The 22630-nt window shown below is 47.0% G+C and overlaps 1 protein-coding gene across 2 annotated transcripts in view; it reads right to left on the bottom strand.

Annotated features, from left to right (window-relative positions):
- Positions 1-21147, bottom strand: part of kcnt1 (potassium channel, subfamily T, member 1) — a 128185-nt gene extending 107038 nt beyond the window's left edge. Inside the window, exons 1-2 of one of the 2 annotated variants that reach the window (XM_031890259.1) lie at positions 20699-21147; positions 4085-4228 (exon numbers count right to left, since the gene is read on the bottom strand). In XM_031890259.1, coding sequence (XP_031746119.1) covers positions 4085-4228; positions 20699-20739 — 185 coding nt within the window. In that variant the 5' untranslated portion in view covers positions 20740-21147. The remainder of the gene's footprint in view (positions 1-4084; positions 4229-20698) is intronic. The other variant, XM_031890262.1, reaches the window with a different exon arrangement.
- Positions 21148-22630: the final 1483 nt, after the last annotated feature.

The raw sequence follows: 22630 nt of genomic DNA, 5'->3' as shown, positions 1-22630 counted from the left end.
CCTATCTACGGCATCTTACAGCAGCCCCTATATCTTATATTGGGGGGCCCCTATCTATGGCATCTTAAAGCAGCCCCTAGATCTTATATTGGGGGGCCCCTATCTACAGCATCTTACAGCAGCCCCATGATCTTATTTTGGGGGGGCCCTATCTACGGCATCTTACAGCAGCCCCTAGATCTTATAGTGGGGGGCCCCTATCTACAGCATCTTACAGCAGCCCATAATCTTATATTGGGGGGCCTCTATCTACGGCATCTTACAGCAGCCCCTAGATCTTATATTGGGGGTCCCTATCTACGGCATCTTTCAGCAGCCCCTAGATCTGATTTTGGGGGCCCCTATCTACGGCATCTTTCAGCAGCCCCTAGATCTTATATTGGGGGTCCCTATCTATGGCACATTACAGCAGCCCCTAGATCTGATTTTGGGGGCCCCTATCTACGGCATCTTTCAGCAGCCCCTAGATCTTATATTGGGGGTCCCTATCTACGGCATCTTTCAGCAGCCCCTAGATCTGATTTTGGGGGCCCCTATCTACGGCATCTTTCAGCAGCCCCTAGATCTTATATTGGGGGTCCCTATCTATGGCACATTACAGCAGCCCCTAGAACCCACAGATTGGCAGTCCGGTCTAGCCCCGCCCCCAAAGCCTCTCTCTGGGCCACAATAGCTCAATAGGTGCGACTCCCATTTGGGAGCCCTAATTGCCGGAATAGCCGGGGATGTGCAATCGGCCTTGGAATGAGGATCCGGCGCAGCTGTTTGTCTCTTCCCCGACATGAAAGTTCAATGAAGTGGAAAAATGAAGAACGTGAATGTCTTAAAGGCACGGCGCTACCTGAATCCATGACACTATCTCCCAGAGCGCCGTGCCTTTAAGTGCCTGTCAAAAATATAAGCTGTAGGATATCTCTATATGATGGATATTTGCTGGATGAATGGACCTCTCTTACATGTACAAGAATTTGCAATTGGTCTTCATTTTTTTTTTTTTCAGTTGTTTAGCTTTTTGTTTCATTTGGTATTTTAGCAGCTATCTGGTTGCTAGGGTCTTACTTCCCCTAGGAACCAGGCAGTGGCTTCAAAAGAGAGATGGGAAGGACTGAATAGAAAGATAAGGAATACAAAGTAACAGTAACAATAAAACTGGAGCCTCACAGAGCAATAGGGTTTGGCTGCCGGGGTCAGTTATCCTGTTGCTAGGGTTTAAATTACCTTAGCAACCAGGGAGGGGTTTGGATGAGAGGCTGGTATATGAATAGGGGAGGGGCTGAATAGAAAGATAAGGAATAAAAAGTAACAATAACAATAAAACTGGAGCCTCACAGAGCAATAGGGTTTGGCTGCCGGGGTCAGTTATCCTGTTGCTAGGGTTTAAATTACCTTAGCAACCAGGGAGGGGTTTGGATGAGAGGCTGGTATATGAATAGGGGAGGGGCTGAATAGAAAGATAAGGAATAAAAAGTAACAATAAGAATAAAACTGGAGCCTCACAGAGCAATAGGGTTTGGCTGCCGGGGTCAGTGACCCCCATTTGAAATCTGGAAAGAAGCAGAAGAAATAATTCAAAATCTATAAGAAATAAATAATGAAGACCAATTGCAACGTTGCTAGGAATAGGCCATTCTATAACCTACTAAAAGTTAATGTAAATGTGAAACCCCCCCCCCCTTTTTAAGACATGAACTGAACTCCCAGAAGCGGCCAATGAGAATTCCCTAGCCGAGTTCCTGTAGAAGTCAATGGCCTTGGCGATTATAGATTTTTGGCGCCGGGTTTCTGTCTGAAAACTTGAACTTTTCTGAATTGTCGCCATTCCGAGTTTGAAACGGAATAAAAATGAGAATTTATAGAGTTTTAGTAAACCTGCCCCTATATTTCCCATACATTTAACCCTTATCTATCTCTATCTCTCTATCTATCTCTATCTATCTCTCTCTATCTATCTCTCTCTATCTATCTCTCTCTATCTATCTATGTGTCTCTCTCTATCTATCGCTCTCTCTCTATCTATCTATGTGTCTCTATCTATCGCTCTCTCTCTATCTATCTATGTGTCTCTCTCTATCTATCGCTCTCTCTCTATCTATCTATCTCTATCAATCTCTATCTATGTATCTCTATCTATCTATCTATCTATCATCTATCTATCATCTATCTATCATCTATCTATCTATCTATGTATCTCTCTCTCTCTCTATCTATATATATCAATCTCTATCTATCTATGTATCTCTCTCTCTCTATCTATCCCTCTCTCTATCTATCTATCAATCAATCTCTATCTATCTATGTATCTCTATCTCTCTCTATATCTATCTATCGCTCTCTCTCTCTCTCTCTTTCTCTATCAATCTCTATCTATCTATGTATCTCTATCTATCTATGTATCTCTATCTATCTATGTATCTCTATCTATCTATGTATCTCTATCTATCTATGTATCTCTATCTATCTATGTATCTCTATCTATCTATGTATCTCTATCTATCTATGTATCTCTATCTATCTATGTATCTCTCTCTATCTATCCCTCTCTCTATCTATCAATCTATCTATCTATCAATCAATCTCTATCTATCTATGTATCTCTATCTCTCTCTATATCTATCTATCGCTCTCTCTCTCTCTCTATCAATCTCTATCTATCTATGTATCTCTCTCTCTCTCTCTCTCTATCTATATCAATCTCTATCTATCTATGTATCTCTCTCTATCTATCCCTCTCTCTATCTATCAATCTATCTATCAATCAATCTCTATCTATCTATGTATCTCTATCTCTCTCTATATCTATCTATCGCTCTCTCTCTCTCTCTATCAATCTCTATCTATCTATGTATCTCTCTCTCTCTCTCTCTCTCTATATATATATCAATCTCTATCTATCTATGTATCTCTCTCTCTCTATCGCTCTCTCTATCTATCTCTCTCTCTCTCTCTCTCTCTCTCTATTATTATTATTATTAACATTTATTTATAAAGCGCCAACATATCCCGCAGCGCTGTACAATAAGTGGGTTTCATACATTGGGCATACAGAGTAACATATAAAGCAATCAGTAACCGATACAGGAGGGGAAGGGAGCCCTGCCCAAAAGAGCTTACACTCTACAAGGAGTAACATATAAAGCAATCAGTAACCAATACAGGAGGGGAAGAGAGCCCTGCCCAAAAGAGCTTACACTCTACAAGGAGTAACATATAAAGCAATCAGTAACCGATACAGGAGGGGAAGGGAGCCCTGCCCAAAAGAGCTTACACTCTACAAGGAGTAACATATAAAGCAATCAGTAACCGATACAGGAGGGGAAGGGAGCCCTGCCCAAAAGAGCTTACACTCTACAAGGAGTAACATATAAAGCAATCAGTAACCGATACAGGAGGGGAAGGGAGCCCTGCCCAAAAGAGCTTACACTCTACAAGGAGTAACATATAAAGCAATCAGTAACCGATACAGGAGGGGAAGGGAGCCCTGCCCAAAAGAGCTTACACTCTACAAGGAGTAACATATAAAGCAATCAGTAACCGATACAAGAGGGGAAGAAAGCCCTTCCCAAAAGAGCTTACACTCTACCATATTATAGAAGGTGATACCTTGGCCCCCAGGTAACCCGGCGCTGAAGCCAATCTCCCTAGTAATGAGGCATTAGCTACACGATCGTTAAAGCGATTAAACGCACCAATCATGGGGGAGACGGAGAAGGCGAAAGGTTAATTGGCAATGTGCTGCGGTTTTAATTGGGAAGTAAGAATGCGCTGAGAGATGGGGGGACCCGGGGGGCGCAATGTGGTCGGACGAGACAAGATGGATTATACGTGAGTTTTGGCGACTTACGACCAATAAACGGTTAACGACACCCCTGGGCTACAAACCTATCCAGTTGCACAGCTACAGCTCCCAGCAGCAGGGAACGCTGAGAGGTGCAGTTCAGCAATGGAAGCGATTCAGCAGCGTTGAGTTCAGCACCTCGGATAGCGCCGAAGCGCTCGGCAGGGATCGGGAATTCAGCACCACGGTTCGGACAGCTCCCCCCCCCCCTCCCCGGCCGGGATCCCTCCCTCCTTCCCCGACACTTACCGGTCGTCGTTCTGGAAGGTCTGATCCCCGAGCAGCAGATCCCTGAAGCGGTACCGGGGGGGCAGCGGGGGGACCTCCGTCTCCAGTTCGGTCATTTTCAGGGTTCCGATGTCTAAAATAACCCCGCTCTTATCAGCTGCCAGCCTGGGGGGGGGGGGAGAGTAGGTTAGTGGCAAGGTGACACCCAGTAGCGCCCCCAGCAGGGCACCCACCCGATGCTTACATCGCACCGGCGCACCGGCCATCAGCTCCTGTGCGACTGCGACAGACGCGTCTCCATCCAGCGGCTGCAGTTAATGGGCACAGCTGGGGGCAGGCTGCTGACTTAGTCGCTCTCAGCGATTCTACTTCTGCTCCCCCCCCCCCCCCCCCGCAACCCGACGGATTTACTGACTTAGCGGGACCCCCGCACCCACAGGTACAGGGATGCGCACCCATCTGTCTATATGGCACCCAATGGGTGTATGTGCCAAGGGGGGGGGTATTAACCATATAATAGGCACAGTATAATACCAGCTTTATACAGGGCATTATACAGGGCATACTGGGTACCTGTACTACTAGGGGGGGGGTATTAACCATATAATAGGCACAGTGTAATACCAGCTTTATACAGGGCATTATACAGGGCATACTGGGTACCTGTACTACTAGGGGGGGGGGTATTAACCATATAATAGGCACAGTATAATACCAGCTTTATACAGGGCATTATACAGGGCATACTGGGTACCTGTACTACTAGGGGGGGGTATTAACCATATAATAGGCACAGTATAATACCAGCTTTATACAGGGCATTATACAGGGCATACTGGGTACCTGTACTACTAGGGGGGGGTATTAACCATATAATAGGCACAGTATAATACCAGCTTTATACAGGGCATTATACAGGGCATACTGGGTACCTGTACTACTAGGGGGGGGGTATTAACCATATAATAGGCACAGTATAATACCAGCTTTATACAGGGCATTATACAGGGCATACTGGGTACCTGTACTACTAGGGGGGGGGTGTTATTAACCATATAATAGGCACAGTATAATACCAGCTTTATACAGGGCATTATACAGGGCATACTGGGTACCTGTACTACTAGGGGGGGGGTATTAACCATATAATAGGCACAGTATAATACCAGCTTTATACAGGGCATTATACAGGGCATACTGGGGTACCTGTACTACTAGGGGGGGGTATTAACCATATAATAGGCACAGTATAATACCAGCTTTATACAGGGCATTATACAGGGCATACTGGGTACCTGTACTACTAGGGGGGGTTATTAACCATATAATAGGCACAGTATAATACCAGCTTTATACAGGGCATTATACAGGGCATACTGGGTACCTGTACTACTAGGGGGGGTTATTAACCATATAATAGGCACAGTGTAATACCAGCTTTATACAGGGCATTATACAGGGCATACTGGGTACCTGTACTACTAGGGGGGGGGTGTTATTAACCATATAATAGGCACAGTATAATACCAGCTTTATACAGGGCATTATACAGGGCATACTGGGTACCTGTACTACTAGGGGGGTTATTAACCATATAATAGGCACAGTATAATACCAGCTTTATACAGGGCATTATACAGGGCATACTGGGTACCTGTACTACTAGGGGGGGTTATTAACCATATAATAGGCACAGTGTAATACCAGCTTTATACAGGGCATTATACAGGGCATACTGGGTACCTGTACTACTAGGGGGGGGGTATTAACCATATAATAGGCACAGTATAATACCAGCTTTATACAGGGCATTATACAGGGCATACTGGGTACCTGTACTACTAGGGGGGGTTATTAACCATATAATAGGCACAGTATAATACCAGCTATATACAGGGCATTATACAGGGCATACTGGGTACCTGTACTACTAGGGGGGGGGGTATTAACCATATAATAGGCACAGTATAATACCAGCTTTATACAGGGCATTATACAGGGCATACTGGGTACCTGTACTACTAGGGGGGGGGTATTAACCATATAATAGGCACAGTATAATACCAGCTTTATACAGGGCATTATACAGGGCATACTGGGTACCTGTACTACTAGGGGGGGTTATTAACCATATAATAGGCACAGTATAATACCAGCTTTATACAGGGCATTATACAGGGCATACTGGGTACCTGTACTACTAGGGGGGGGGGTATTAACCATATAATAGGCACAGTATAATACCAGCTTTATACAGGGCATTATACAGGGCATACTGGGTACCTGTACTACTAGGGGGGGTTATTAACCATATAATAGGCACAGTATAATACCAGCTTTATACAGGGCATTATACAGGGCATACTGGGTACCTGTACTACTAGGGGGGGGTATTAACCATATAATAGGCACAGTATAATACCAGCTTTATACAGGGCATTATACAGGGCATACTGGGTACCTGTACTACTAGGGGGGGTTATTAACCATATAATAGGCACAGTATAATACCAGCTTTATACAGGGCATTATACAGGGCATACTGGGTACCTGTACTACTAGGGGGGGGGTATTAACCATATAATAGGCACAGTATAATACCAGCTTTATACAGGGCATTATACAGGGCATACTGGGTACCTGTACTACTAGGGGGGGGTATTAACCATATAATAGGCACAGTATAATACCAGCTTTATACAGGGCATTATACAGGGCATACTGGGTACCTGTACTACTAGGGGGGGGTATTAACCATATAATAGGCACAGTATAATACCAGCTTTATACAGGGCATTATACAGGGCATACTGGGTACCTGTACTACTAGGGGGGGTTATTAACCATATAATAGGCACAGTATAATACCAGCTTTATACAGGGCATTATACAGGGCATACTGGGTACCTGTACTACTAGGGGGGGGGTATTAACCATATAATAGGCACAGTATAATACCAGCTTTATACAGGGCATTATACAGGGCATACTGGGTACCTGTACTACTAGGGGGGGGGGGTTATTAACCATATAATAGGCACAGTATAATACCAGCTTTATACAGGGCATTATACAGGGCATACTGGGTACCTGTACTACTAGGGGGGGGTATTAACCATATAATAGGCACAGTATAATACCAGCTTTATACAGGGCATTATACAGGGCATACTGGGTACCTGTACTACTAGGGGGGGGTATTAACCATATAATAGGCACAGTATAATACCAGCTTTATACAGGGCATTATACAGGGCATACTGGGTACCTGTACTACTAGGGGGGGTTATTAACCATATAATAGGCACAGTATAATACCAGCTTTATACAGGGCATTATACAGGGCATACTGGGTACCTGTACTACTAGGGGGGGTTATTAACCATATAATAGGCACAGTATAATACCAGCTTTATACAGGGCATTATACAGGGCATACTGGGTACCTGTACTACTAGGGGGGGGTATTAACCATATAATAGGCACAGTATAATACCAGCTTTATACAGGGCATTATACAGGGCATACTGGGTACCTGTACTACTAGGGGGGGGGTTATTAACCATATAATAGGCACAGTATAATACCAGCTTTATACAGGGCATTATACAGGGCATACTGGGTACCTGTACTACTAGGGGGGGGGTTATTAACCATATAATAGGCACAGTATAATACCAGCTTTATACAGGGCATTATACAGGGCATACTGGGTACCTGTACTACTAGGGGGGGTTATTAACCATATAATAGGCACAGTATAATACCAGCTTTATACAGGGCATTATACAGGGCATACTGGGTACCTGTACTACTAGGGGGGGGGTTATTAACCATATAATAGGCACAGTATAATACCAGCTTTATACAGGGCATTATACAGGGCATACTGGGTACCTGTACTACTAGGGGGGGGGGGTTATTAACAATATAATAGGCACAGTATAATACCAGCTTTATACAGGGCATTATACAGGGCATACTGGGTACCTGTACTACTAGGGGGGTATTAACCATATAATAGGCACAGTATAATACCAGCTTTATACAGGGCATTATACAGGGCATACTGGGTACCTGTAACTACTGGGGGGGGGGGTTATTAACAATATAATAGGCACAGTATAATACCAGCTTTATACAGGGCATTATACAGGGCATACTGGGTACCTGTACTACTAGGGGGGGTGTTATTAACCATATAATAGGCACAGTATAATACCAGCTTTATACAGGGCATTATACAGGGCATACTGGGGTACCTGTACTACTAGGGGGGGGGGTTATTAACCATATAATAGGCACAGTGTAATACAGCTTTATACAGGGCATTATACAGGGCATACTGGGTACCTGTACTACTAGGGGGGGGGTATTAACCATATAATAGGCACAGTATAATACCAGCTTTATACAGGGCATTATACAGGGCATACTGGGTACCTGTACTACTAGGGGGGGTATTAACCATATAATAGGCACAGTGTAATACCAGCTTTATACAGGGCATTATACAGGGCATACTGGGTACCTGTAACTACTAGGGGGGGGGTATTAACCATATAATAGGCACAGTATAATACCAGCTTTATACAGGGCATTATACAGGGCATACTGGGTACCTGTACTACTAGGGGGGTATTAACCATATAATAGGCACAGTATAATACCAGCTTTATACAGGGCATTATACAGGGCATACTGGGTACCTGTACTACTAGGGGGGGTATTAACCATATAATAGGCACAGTATAATACCAGCTTTATACAGGGCATTATACAGGGCATACTGGGTACCTGTACTACTAGGGGGGTATTAACCATATAATAGGCACAGTATAATACCAGCTTTATACAGGGCATTATACAGGGCATACTGGGTACCTGTACTACTAGGGGGGGGTTATTAACCATATAATAGGCACAGTATAATACCAGCTTTATACAGGGCATTATACAGGGCATACTGGGTACCTGTACTACTAGGGGGGGTATTAACCATATAATAGGCACAGTGTAATACCAGCTTTATACAGGGCATTATACAGGGCATACTGGGTACCTGTACTACTAGGGGGGTATTAACCATATAATAGGCACAGTATAATACCAGCTTTATACAGGGCATTATACAGGGCATACTGGGTACCTGTACTACTAGGGGGGTATTAACCATATAATAGGCACAGTATAATACCAGCTTTATACAGGGCATTATACAGGGCATACTGGGTACCTGTACTACTAGGGGGGGTTATTAACCATATAATAGGCACAGTATAATACCAGCTTTATACAGGGCATTATACAGGGCATACTGGGTACCTGTACTACTAGGGGGGTATTAACCATATAATAGGCACAGTATAATACCAGCTTTATACAGGGCATTATACAGGGCATACTGGGTACCTGTACTACTAGGGGGGGGGTTATTAACCATATAATAGGCACAGTATAATACCAGCTTTATACAGGGCATTATACAGGGCATACTGGGTACCTGTACTACTAGGGGGGGGTATTAACCATATAATAGGCACAGTGTAATACCAGCTTTATACAGGGCATTATACAGGGCATACTGGGTACCTGTACTACTAGGGGGGTATTAACCATATAATAGGCACAGTATAATACCAGCTTTATACAGGGCATTATACAGGGCATACTGGGTACCTGTACTACTAGGGGGGTATTAACCATATAATAGGCACAGTATAATACCAGCTTTATACAGGGCATTATACAGGGCATACTGGGTACCTGTACTACTAGGGGGGGGTATTAACCATATAATAGGCACAGTATAATACCAGCTTTATACAGGGCATTATACAGGGCATACTGGGTACCTGTACTACTAGGGGGGTATTAACCATATAATAGGCACAGTATAATACCAGCTTTATACAGGGCATTATACAGGGCATACTGAGTACCTGTACTACTAGGGGGGGGGGGGGTTATTAACCATATAATAGGCACAGTGTAATACCAGCTTTATACAGGGCATTATACAGGGCATACTGGGTACCTGTACTACTAGGGGGGGGGGTTATTAACCATATAATAGGCACAGTGTAATACCAGCTTTATACAGGGCATTATACAGGGCATACTGGGTACCTGTACTACTAGGGGGTTATTAACCATATAATAGGCACAGTATAATACCAGCTTTATACAGGGCATTATACAGGGCATACTGGGTACCTGTACTACTAGGGGGGGTTATTAACCATATAATAGGCACAGTATAATACCAGCTTTATACAGGGCATTATACAGGGCATACTGGGTACCTGTACTACTAGGGGGTTATTAACCATATAATAGGCACAGTATAATACCAGCTTTATACAGGGCATTATACAGGGCATACTGGGTACCTGTACTACTAGGGGGTGGGGTTATTAACCATATAATAGGCACAGTGTAATACCAGCTTTATACAGGGCATTATACAGGGCATACTGGGTACCTGTACTACTAGGGGGGTTATTAACCATATAATAGGCACAGTATAATACCAGCTTTATACAGGGCATTATACAGGGCATACTGGGTACCTGTACTACTAGGGGGGGTTATTAACCATATAATAGGCACAGTATAATACCAGCTTTATACAGGGCATTATACAGGGCATACTGGGTACCTGTACTACTAGGGGGGGGTATTAACCATATAATAGGCACAGTATAATACCAGCTTTATACAGGGCATTATACAGGGCATACTGGGTACCTGTACTACTAGGGGGGGGTATTAACCATATAATAGGCACAGTATAATACCAAGCCCTGGGAAAGTCCTTATCCTTAAATCACTGTGGAACCAGGGGGATTCTCTGTGCCCCCAAGAGACTGGGATGCCCTGACCCCTAACCCCAGCCTATACCCCTGTTTATAACCCAGAAATCCTTAACTAACTTACTTTACCCAACAACCTTCTCAGCCCCAAACTGACACTGACCTTGTAAAATAAACCCCAACTTTAATATAACAGGGGCCCCCTGTGACCCCCTTACAGCCCCTCACAAATACAGTCATCTGGGAACATCATTAATCACATGACAGATTCCACCTTCAGTTACGTGTAACTATAACACACACATATATATATATATATACACACACACACGCATGTACAGGTCAGCACTAATGGAGATTATATATATATATATATCTGTATAGTTGCGGATCAGCAGATAAAATCATATTCCCAGTACAAATGATCATAAATCATCGCTTCCAGTATCTCCTTGTAGGGACATTTACTGCAGTGCTGGAATCTGTGCCCCCCCCCCCCATTAGGGACTATTGGATCAACCCAATATCACCCACCTCGTGGGGGGGGGGGAAATATCAGGGAAAGATGAGCAGATCTTCCAATGAATGGCCCTCTTCTGCCAGAACTACATTCACGGAAATCTAAAATGTTACAGAATGCCCTATGCCTTGCAACTTTGCAATTGGTCTTCATTTTTTATTCTTTATATTTTTTAAATTATTTCAAATGGGGGTCACTGACCCCGGCAGCCAAACCCTATTGCTCTGTGAGGCTCCAGTTTTATTGTTATTGTTACTTTTTATTCCTTATCTTTCTACTATTCATATACCAGCCTCTCATCCAAACCACTCCCTGGTTGCTAAGGTAATTGGAGCCCTAGCAACAGGATAACTGACCCCGGCAGCCAAAACCTATTGCTCTGTGAGGCTCCAGTTTTATTGTTATTGTTACTTTTTATTCCTTATCTTTCTCCTATTCATATATCAGCCTCTCATCCAAACCACTCCCTGGTTGCTAAGCTAATTGGAGCCCTAGCAACAGGATAACTGACCCCGGCAGCCAAACCCTATTGCTCTGTGAGGCTCCAGTTTTATTGTTATTGTTACTTTTTATTCCTTATCTTTCTATTCAGCCCCTCCCCTATTCATATACCAGCCTCTCATCCAAACCACTCCCTGGTTGCTAAGCTAATTGGAGCCCTAGCAACAGGATAACTGACCCCGGCAACCAAACCCTATTGCTCTGTGAGGCTCCAGTTTTATTGTTATTGTTACTTTTCATTCCTTAGGTTTCTATTCAGCCCCTCCCCTATTCATATACCAGCCTCTCATCCAAACCACTCCCTGGTTGCTAAGGTTACTTGGACCCTAGCAACCAAATAGCTGCTGAAACTCCAAAATGGATTGCTGCTGAACTGAAAATGAACTAAAAAAAAACACAAATAAAAAATGAAGACCAATTGCAAATTGTCTCAGAATATCACTCAATAACACCTATAACTGTAGCTTACCTTCAGCTTTGCTCCATTTGTGCCTTCTGCCCCTACTGTAAATACCACTTGCTGCCTCCGGGGGCAGATAGTTATGTGCCAGACGGACCCGACTGATCAATAGAGACCTGCCTGCCACATTGACAATTATATCCCTGGAGACTGAGGGCGGACACAACCTCTGAGTGTCCCCTGCAGCCGCTGCCATCTTAACTGTCACTGCTCGGGCTGGCAGTGCCAATCTGTGCGCCCATTTGCAGTTGGTCTTCATTTTTTATTATTTGTAGGTAGGGGCTGAATAGAAAGATAAGGAATAAAAAGTAACAATAACAATAAAACAGAGCAATAGGTTTTGGCTGCCGGGGTCAGTTATCCTGTTGCTAGGGCTCAAATTACCTTAGCAACCAGGGAATGGTTTGGATGAGAGACTGGTATATGAATAGGGGAGGGGCTGAATAGAAAGATAATGAATAAAAAGTAACAATAACAATAAAACAGGAGCCTCACAGAACAATAGGGTTTGGCTGCCGGGGTCAGTTATCCTGTTGCTAGGGTCCAAATTGCCTTAGCAACCAGGGAGTGGTTTGGATGAGAGGCTGGTATATGAATAGGGGAGGGGCTGAACAGAAAGATAAGGAATAAAAAGTAACAATAACAATAAAACTGGAGCCTCACAGAGCAATAGGGTTTGGCTGCCGGGGTCAGTGACCCCCATTTGAAAGCAAGGATAGAAATAATTAAAAAAAAAAAAAACTATAGAAAATAAATACTGAAGACCAATTGAACAGCAGTATGTTATAGAATGGCCGATTCTAAGCAACTTCTCAATTGGTCTTCATTATTTATTTGTTATCCTTTTTGAACTATTTGCCTTCTTCTTCTAAATCTTTGCAGCTTTCAAATGGGGGTCACTGACCCCGGCAGCCAAACCCTATTGCTCTGTGAGGCTCCAGTTTTATTGTTATTGTTACTTTTTATTCCTTATCTTTCTATTCAGCCCCTCCCCTATTCATATACCAGCCTCTCATCCAAACCACTCCCTGGTTGCTAAGGTCATATGGACCCTAGCAACCCAGTAGCTACTGAAACGCCAAACTGGAGAGCAAAAACTTAAATAAAAAAAAACTACAAATACTAAATAATGAAGACCAATTGCAATATCAGAATATCACTCTCTACATCCCCTTTAATCACAGGCTGCCCGTGCCCGCGGGCAGGACATGTTGCTAGGTGCAAGGCTCCATAGCACTATCCAAACTGCTGCTGAGCTGTTAATGAGACACGGGGGAACGCCAACGACAGGCTCGACTGGATGATCCCCTTTAATATTACTGATAGGGCTTTGAGGGGGTGATAAAAGCATAAAGGGGGGGGTGGTCCTGTCTAACCAGGGCCCGCGGGATTGTCGGCAGTAACCCGAGGGGGATCTGTAAGCGTTTTGATAAACAGGTGACAGATCCTGATACATTGCAGTCGGGGGTTTGACAAGGAGTGACAGAGTAATTGGCGGGCACGGTGATGAGTCAGTAAGGATTGCGGATAGGTTGGTCGGCCGCCAGACAGTATAAACACCAATTAACGAGGGAGAGCAACATAATTATCCCGGTATTCCCTATCATGGCGCCGCGCTCACAGCGAATAACATCGGGGGCCGCCAGCAACAGCCGTCAGCGTTACATAAAGGGGCTCATAGTGACACGAGCTGCTTGCCTTGCACTTTCCTCCTCATCTACGGCTCATCCCGAGCCCCCCGAGCCTCTTCCAATAAACCCAACTGCCCCCTGTGGGATGGAACCCCGACTGTGAGCCTGATCCCCAACATCACTGCCCAACCTGACTAATGCTCTTGTGGCTGAATGGGAGCAACTCCCAGCAACACTGTTCCAACATCTAGTGGGAACCTTCCCTGACTGAGCCCTGAGCCCAACCCAACTGCCCCCTGTGGGATGGAACCCCGACTGTGAGCCTGATCCCCAACATCACTGCCCAACCTGACTAATGCTCTTGTGGCTGAATGGGAGCAACTCCCAGCAACACTGTTCCACCATCTAGTGGGAACCTTCCCTGACTGAGCCCTGAGCCCAACCCAACTGCCCCCTGTGGGATGGAACCCCGACTGTGAGCCTGATCCCCAACATCACTGCCCAACCTGACTAATGCTCTTGTGGCTGAATGGGAGCAACTCCCAGCAACACTGTTCCAACATCTAGTGGGAACCTTCCCTGACTGAGCCCTGAGCCCAACCCAACTGCCCCCTGTGGGATGGAACCCCGACTGTGAGCCTGATCCCCAACATCACTGCCCAACCTGACTAATGCTCTTGTGGCTGAATGGGAGCAACTCCCAGCAACACTGTTCCACCATCTAGTGGGAACCTTCCCTGACTGAGCCCTGAGCCCAACCCAACTGACCCCTGTGGGATGGAACCCCGACTGTGAGCCTGATCCCCAACATCACTGCCCAACCTGACTAATGCTCTTGTGGCTGAATGGGAGCAACTCCCAGCAACACTGTTCCACCATCTAGTGGGAACCTTCCCTGACTGAGCCCTGAGCCCAACCCAACTGCCCCCTGTGGGATGGAACCCCGACTGTGAGCCTGATCCCCAACATCACTGCCCAACCTGACTAATGCTCTTGTGGCTGAATGGGAGCAACTCCCAGCAACACTGTTCCACCATCTAGTGGGAACCTTCCCTGACTGAGCCCTGAGCCCAACCCAACTGCCCCCTGTGGGATGGAACCCCGACTGTGAGCCTGATCCCCAACATCACTGCCCAACCTGACTAATGCCCTTGTGGCTGAATGGGAGCAACTCCCAGCAACACTGTTCCACCATCTAGTGGGAACCTTCCCAGAAGGGCAGGGGCAGTTATAGCAGTTTGGGAATTAGATGTTGGCCAGACAGGTATTCAGATACTTTTGGCCACATAGTGGGAGCTGCCATACAACTGACAGCACAATGGAACAAACTGCCCTGCAGCTGACAGAAATCATCCCTAAGTGGCTCGTCGGTTCCTATAGAGAGAATCTCGTGCCCGACGCATTTGCCGCCCCGCTAGGAAATGATCTAAGTGGATGTCGCGGGCTCACGATTTGCCGCTTACGTAGCCCTCCCATTACCCTAGCCAGACTAATTGGCATTGTTGCGGGGATTGTAATGTGTCGCTAAGTGTTGCAATCACTTCCCAATTACATGGAATCGGATAGAGGCAAATGTACTTCCCATATGTAAAGGGGTAGGTGGGTGGGGGGCACCCCGGGGGGACGTCAGTGCTTTCTTCTCTCTGCCATAAGATGATGTATGTTCCGATCAGCAGCCCAGGCAGGAGTCATATCTAGCAGTTCACAGGGGGGTAAAACATTAAGGATACAGTATATATCCATATGGCCCATTTAGTATAGGATTTCCTTCTCAGAGTGGCAGAAATTCCAAGCAAAAATGTTGTTTATTCCTGCGCAGTTGCCTGGTGGGGGGGACACGTCGCTGAACCCATTTTTATGCCAGGATGCCAGCTGCCTCTAGTGAGATGGAAAGCGCCCTCTCCCCGCTCCCTCGTAAACTACGTTTGGGTTCAGTTTACATCATTGCAGATTATTCACTACTGTCAGCACTGTCCCTTCTGCTGTAGAACAAAAGGAAAAAGAACTGGATACAAATAATATATGAATTCCAGGGGTACCCAGGGCACAAATAAGCACTTACCCCAAATCCCCCCCTAACTGGCCTTCAGGCTGGGCCCCCTTAGCCCATAACAAGGTTACAGATATATAGAAACATTGGGGTAACAGTCACCCCGCTATAGTTCCAGGGGTACCCAGGGCACAAATAAGCACTCACCCCAAATCCCCCCCTAACTGGCCTTCAGGCTGGGCCCCCTTAGCCCATAACAAGGTTACAGATATATAGAAACATTGGGGTAACAGTCACCCCGCTATAGTTCCAGGGGTACCCAGGGCACAAATAAGCACTCACCCCAAATCCCCCCCTAACTGGCCTTCAGGCTGGGCCCCCTTAGCCCATAACAAGGTTACAGATATATAGAAACATTGGGGTAACAGTCACCCTGCTATAGTTCCAGGGGTACCCAGGGCACAAATAAGCACTCACCCCAAATCCCCCCCTAACTGGCCTTCAGGCTGGGCCCCTTAGCCCATAACAAGGTTACAGATATATAGAAACATTGGGGTAACAGTCACCCCGCTATAGTTCCAGGGGTACCCAGGGCACAAATAAGCACTCACCCCAAATCCCCCCCAACTGACCTTCAGGCTGGGCCCCCTTAGCCCATAACAAGGTTACAGATATATAGAAACATTGGGGTAACAGTCACCCTGCTATAGTTCCAGGGGTACCCAGGGCACAAATAAGCACTCACCCCAAATCTCCCCCTAACTGGCCTTCAGGCTGGGCCCCCTTAGCCCATAACAAGGTTACAGATATATAGAAACATTGGGGTAACAGTCACCCTGCTATAGTTCCAGGGGTACCCAGGGCACAAATAAGCACTCACCCCAAATCCCCCTCTAACTGGCCTTCAGGCTGGGCCCCCTTAGCCCATAACAAGGTTACAGATATATAGAAACATTGGGGTAACAGTCACCCTGCTATAGTTCCAGGGGTACCCAGGGCACAAATAAGCACTTACCCCAAATCCCCCCCTAACTGGCCTTCAGGCTGGGCCCCCTTAGCCCATAACAAGGTTACAGATATATAGAAACATTGGGGTAACAGTCACCCCGCTATAGTTCCAGGGGTACCCAGGGCACAAATAAGCACTCACCCCAAATCCCCCCCTAACTGGCCTTCAGGCTGGGCCCCCTTAGCCCATAACAAGGTTACAGATATATAGAAACATTGGGGTAACAGTCACCCTGCTATAGTTCCAGGGGTACCCAGGGCACAAATAAGCACTCACCCCAAATCCCCCCCTAACTGGCCTTCAGGCTGGGCCCCCTTAGCCCATAACAAGGTTACAGATATATAGAAACATTGGGGTAACAGTCACCCCGCTATAGTTCCAGGGGTACCCAGGGCACAAGCACTCACCCCAAATCCCCCCCTAACTGGCCTTCAGGCTGGGCCCCCTTAGCCCATAACAAGGTTACAGATATATAGAAACATTGGGGTAACAGTCACCCCGCTATAGTTCCAGGGGTACCCAGGGCACAAATAAGCACTCACCCCAAATCTCCCCGAAAGGGATCTGACCAGCCGAGGATGCTGGGAGCTGTAGGCTACAGGGACAATAAATCCAGCCTCACATAACCCCAGCCAACCACAAACTGTATCACTTAGCAAACTTGGCATTATGACTTTATATTCAAACTATAATTGTTGTTACTGGAACCCTATCTTTAGCATGGCATATAGATGGGTTGTTTATAAATTAACGGTGCTTACTGAGCTTTTCCACTGTCACGAGAGCAGAAGCCCAGGTACAAAATTCATTTGATATAAACCAGCAGCCCCGTAACCACCAACAATAAATAGGGGAATATAAACTTAGCGCCGCAGCTGAGTACAGCTTATTGTGTGCCCAGAACATTCCTTCTCTGTATATTTGTATTTATACATATGGGTAGGGGGTGCCATAGTGTTTCCCTTAGACAGTACAGTATGGGGGTACAGCTTATTGTGTGCCCAGAACATTCCTTCTCTGTATATTTGTATTTATACATATGGGTAGGGGGTGCCATAGTGTTTCCCTTAGACAGTACAGTATGGGGGTACAGCTTATTGTGTGCCCAGAACATTCCCTCTCTGTATATTTGTATTTATACATATGGGTAGGGGGTGCCATAGTGTTTCCCTTAGACAGTACAGTATGGGGGTACAGCTTATTGTGTGCCCAGAACATTCCCTCTCTGTATATTTGTATTTATACATATGGGTAGGAGGTGCCATAGTGCCCTTAGACAGTACAGTATGGGGGTACAGCTTATTGTGTGCCCAGAACATTCCTTCTCTGTATATTTGTATTTATACATATGGGTATGGGGGTGCCATAGTGTTTCCCTTAGACAGTACAGTATGGGGGTACAGCTTATTGTGTGCCCAGAACATTCCTTCTCTGTATATTTGTATTTATACATATGGGTAGGGGGTACCATAGTGTTTCCCTTAGACAGTACAGTATGGGGGTACAGCTTATTGTGTGCCCAGAACATTCCTTCTCTGTATATTTGTATTTATACATATGGGTAGGGGGTGCCATAGTGTTTCCCTTAGACAGTACAGTATGGGGGTACAGCTTATTGTGTGCCCAGAACATTCCCTCTCTGTATATTTGTATTTATACATATGGGTAGGAGGTGCCATAGTGCCCTTAGACAGTACAGTATGGGGGTACAGCTTATTGTGTGCCCAGAACATTCCTTCTCTGTATATTTGTATTTATACATATGGGTATGGGGGTGCCATAGTGTTTCCCTTAGACAGTACAGTATGGGGGTACAGCTTATTGTGTGCCCAGAACATTCCTTCTCTGTATATTTGTATTTATACATATGGGAGGGAGGTGCCATAGTGTTTCCCTTAGACAGTACAGTATGGGGGTACAGCTTATTGTGTGCCCAGAACATTCCTTCTCTGTATATTTGTATTTATACATATGGGTAGGAGGTGCCATAGTGTTTCCCTTAGACAGTACAGTATGGGGGTACAGCATATTGTGTGCCCAGAGCATTCCTTCTCTGTATATTTGTATTTATACATATGGGTAGGGGGTGCCATAGTGTTTCCCTTAGACAGTACAGTATGGGGGTACAGCTTATTGTGTGCCCAGAACATTCCTTCTCTATATATTTGTATTTATACATATGGGTAGGGGGTGCCATAGTGTTTCCCTTAGACAGTACAGTATGGGGTACAGCTTATTGTGTGCCCAGAACATTCCTTCTCTGTATATCTGTATTTATACATATGGGAGGGCGGAGCTTCCCTGGGTGCTGGGACGGACAGTTCTATGTAGAACGGATAATAAATGTATATAGTACTAAAGCTTATGGCCTGTATAAGTCTATTTATTACGGCGCTGGTTCTACTCAGAGTTATGGAGCGGCGGGGAAGCGTGACGCCTCGGCCCATAAATCCAGAATGAATCTCCCAGCGCCGGGTTCTGTTCCTGATGCAGCAGAAGATAAAGTGTATTTTATAGATTACAAAGGAGCCGAGGAGGGAACCAATCAGGGCCCCCGTAGCGCAGTGCGTTGCCCCCCTGTCCGTAAGGCGCTGATTTATTGGCAGAGATCAAATCTGGGGAGAAATCTGGTTTTTCATCTTGTTTGAATCTAAATTGCTTTGCCGGGGGTAGAACTCCCAAACGGAGCTGAGGGGATTATGGGGCCCCTAGCTGGGACATCACTAGCCTATGGCATGGTCGAACTGGCCCACTGGGCTACCAGGAAAAAACCTGGTTGGCCCTGACCCTAATGGGCCTTGCCACCTGTCTGCACCCCTCTTTGCCCCCAGCCACTCCCACTTAGTTGCTGTGAAAAAAATAAAGATGGACGTGCGTTCCAAGGTGGAACGCACGGCCATCTTTATTTTTTCACAGTAAGTATGCAGTGCAGGAGCAGCAGTGACTGGGGCAGAGTGGGGAGCGGAGCTGGGCCTTTGCAGGGGTGGTCCAAGCCGACTAGGCACCCCGGTCAGGGTCGGATTGGGCCACCGGGACACTGGGAAAAATCTAGTGGGCCCCGGCGGCCCGGACCCGACGCTTGCCGGCGCTCCCCCTGCCCGACCGTTCCTCCCCTGATGTGTTAAACTTACTCGTGCTTGGGGGGAGGACCTTGCGGAGGGTTAGGGGGGCCCCTGCGGGGGGGTATTAGGGGATGCGGCCGGCAGGGGCACCTGCAGGGCCCCTGGGGCAGGAGCCCCGGTGGGCCCTGTACCCCCCCAGTCCGACCCTGACCCCGGTCGGCTTCCTCCTCCATTCAATTCACTCAGCTGCACCCCCTCCCCCCTTCCCATTAGTACATGGGCCCTTCTACTACATGGGGGTCACTGACCCCGGCAGCCCATATAAGCTCCGTTAAGCCACAATTGTATTGTTATTGTTACTTTTTATTACTTATTTTTCTCTTTAGACCCTCCTCTATGTATATACCAGACTCTCTTACAAACCCCCGCCTTGTTGTTAGGTTAAATTGCACCCTAGCAACCAGATAGTAGCCGAAAGTCCAAACAGGAGAGCAGCTGAAATAATTCCCAAACTGCATGTAATAAAAAATGAAGACCAATTGCAAATTGTCTCAGAATATTACTCTCTACATCGTACTAAAAGCAGCAATCTGAGGCAATGAGCTGCCCGTTAGCCATGCAGCAGCGGGGGGTTTATAGTCACTTACCAGGGCCGGGTCCATTGGCGTTGGCCTCTGAGGATTTTCATTGGGGACGGCGGCTGATATACGGTAGGCGCCCGGGGAGGCGGCTCGGGACTCTCCTGTTTGGCTATAAAGCCAAGCGGTGATAAAGCGGCACAGTGTGCTCAGGCGCTGGCCGGCGGCCAATCACTCTCCAGACGAAAATAAAAACCCGTGTGATTCTCTATGTGAGGAGCTAAAATAGCCTCTCGTATCCCGGCCCTCTCCCAGAATTCCACTGGGGAATACGTCAACGGGTTTCAGTAAGTGATGCTGCTGGGGGGGGGGGGTATTACTGAAAACTCAACTTCCACGGTAATCTGCAAATAGATCATGGGGTCCCGCCCCCCCGGCACAGGGAGAACAAGGGATTGGCTACAGTACGGCCATAGGGGGTGCACAGGGAATATTGGGGTTGTCTATAGGCAGGGGGGCCACCTTTGTATTGGGATTAAATAGCAGCCTTCATGGGGGGGGGGGAATAGGAGGTGATGTCATATGGGGGCAGGGAAATGGGTGGAGTGGGAAATGGGTGGAGTGGGTGGGGAAATGGGTAGGGTGGGAGGGGAAATGGGTGGAGTGGGAGGGGAAATGGGTAGGGTGGGAGGGGAAATGGGTAGGGTGGGAGGGGAAATGGGTAGGGTGGGAGGGGAAATGGGTGGAGTGGGAGGGGAAATGGGTAGGGTGGGAGGGGAAATAGGTAGGGTGGGAGGGGAAATGGGTGGAGTGGGTGGGGAAATGGGTGGAGTGGGAAATGGGTGGAGTGGGAGGGGAAATGGGTAGGGTGGGAGGGGAAATGGGTGGAGTGGGAGGGGAAATGGGTGGAGTGGGAGGGGAAATGGGTAGGGTGGGAGGGGAAATGGGTGGAGTGGGTGGGGAAATGGGTGGAGTGGGAAATGGGTGGAGTGGGAGGGGAAATGGGTAGGGTGGGAGGGGAAATGGGTGGAGTGAGTGGGGAAATGGGTAGGGTGGGAGGGGAAATGGGCAGAGTGGGTGGGGAAATTAGTAGAGTGGGAGGGGAAATGGGTAGGGTGGGAGTGGAAATGGGTAGGGTGGGAGGGGAAATGGGTAGGGTGGGAGGGGAAATGGGTAGAGTGGGAGGGGAAATGGGTAGAGTGGGAGGGGAAATGGGTAGGGTGGGAGGGGAAATGGGTAGGGTGGGAGGGGAAATGGGTAGGGTGGGAGGGGAAATGGGCAGAGTGGGTGGGGAAATGAGTAGAGTGGGAGGGGAAATGGGTAGGGTGGGAGGGGAAATGGGTAGGGTGGGAGGGGAAATGGGTAGAGTGGGAGGGGAAATGGGTAGGGTGGGAGGGGAAATGGGTAGAGTGGGAGGGGAAATGGGTAGAGTGGGAAAATAAGTAAAGTGGGAGGGGAATGGGCACAGTGGGCGGGGCAATTGGTGGGGCATAGATCGGATGATCCTTATGAGGGATAATCAGACAGCATGGAGGGCCAGGGCAGGGAGGGATTTATAGGGAATTACCAATACCGGCAGGGTGGCACCCCTACCCATAGCCCAGGGGTTTTTGGCTCTGCCAGGTGCCGGCTCATACGTACAGTGCCATCGCATTTTCGTTGCCCGTAGCAAAAATCAGCAGAAGGGGGTGGTCTATGGGCTACGGGGGGTGGGGGAGGGAATAGGGCAACAGCGGCCTCTTGGTCTCCCTCTCACAAACGAGGGAAGGCGTCACCTGTCTCTAATTAAGGGCTTACTAACGAACTGGGGAGTGCAAAGCATTCTGGGAGGTTTTGGGTTTTTTTGCTGGTGAAGTCCAGGTATTGGTCCGTGCTGGGGTGCTGCAGGTCTGGGGGTCAATATAGGCCCTGGGATTCCCAGTACCCAGAGGCCCAAACACCCCCCATGGCCCAAGAAATAGTGACTATGGCACCTTACAGCCCCCCCGGCATTTGCCAGAA

Source organism: Xenopus tropicalis, chromosome 8, assembly GCF_000004195.4.
Source record: "Xenopus tropicalis strain Nigerian chromosome 8, UCB_Xtro_10.0, whole genome shotgun sequence".
Lineage (NCBI taxonomy): Eukaryota > Metazoa > Chordata > Amphibia > Anura > Pipidae > Xenopus > Xenopus tropicalis.
The sequence above is the reverse complement of the archived record's forward strand: the minus strand, read 5'-3'. Positions and strand labels throughout refer to the sequence as shown.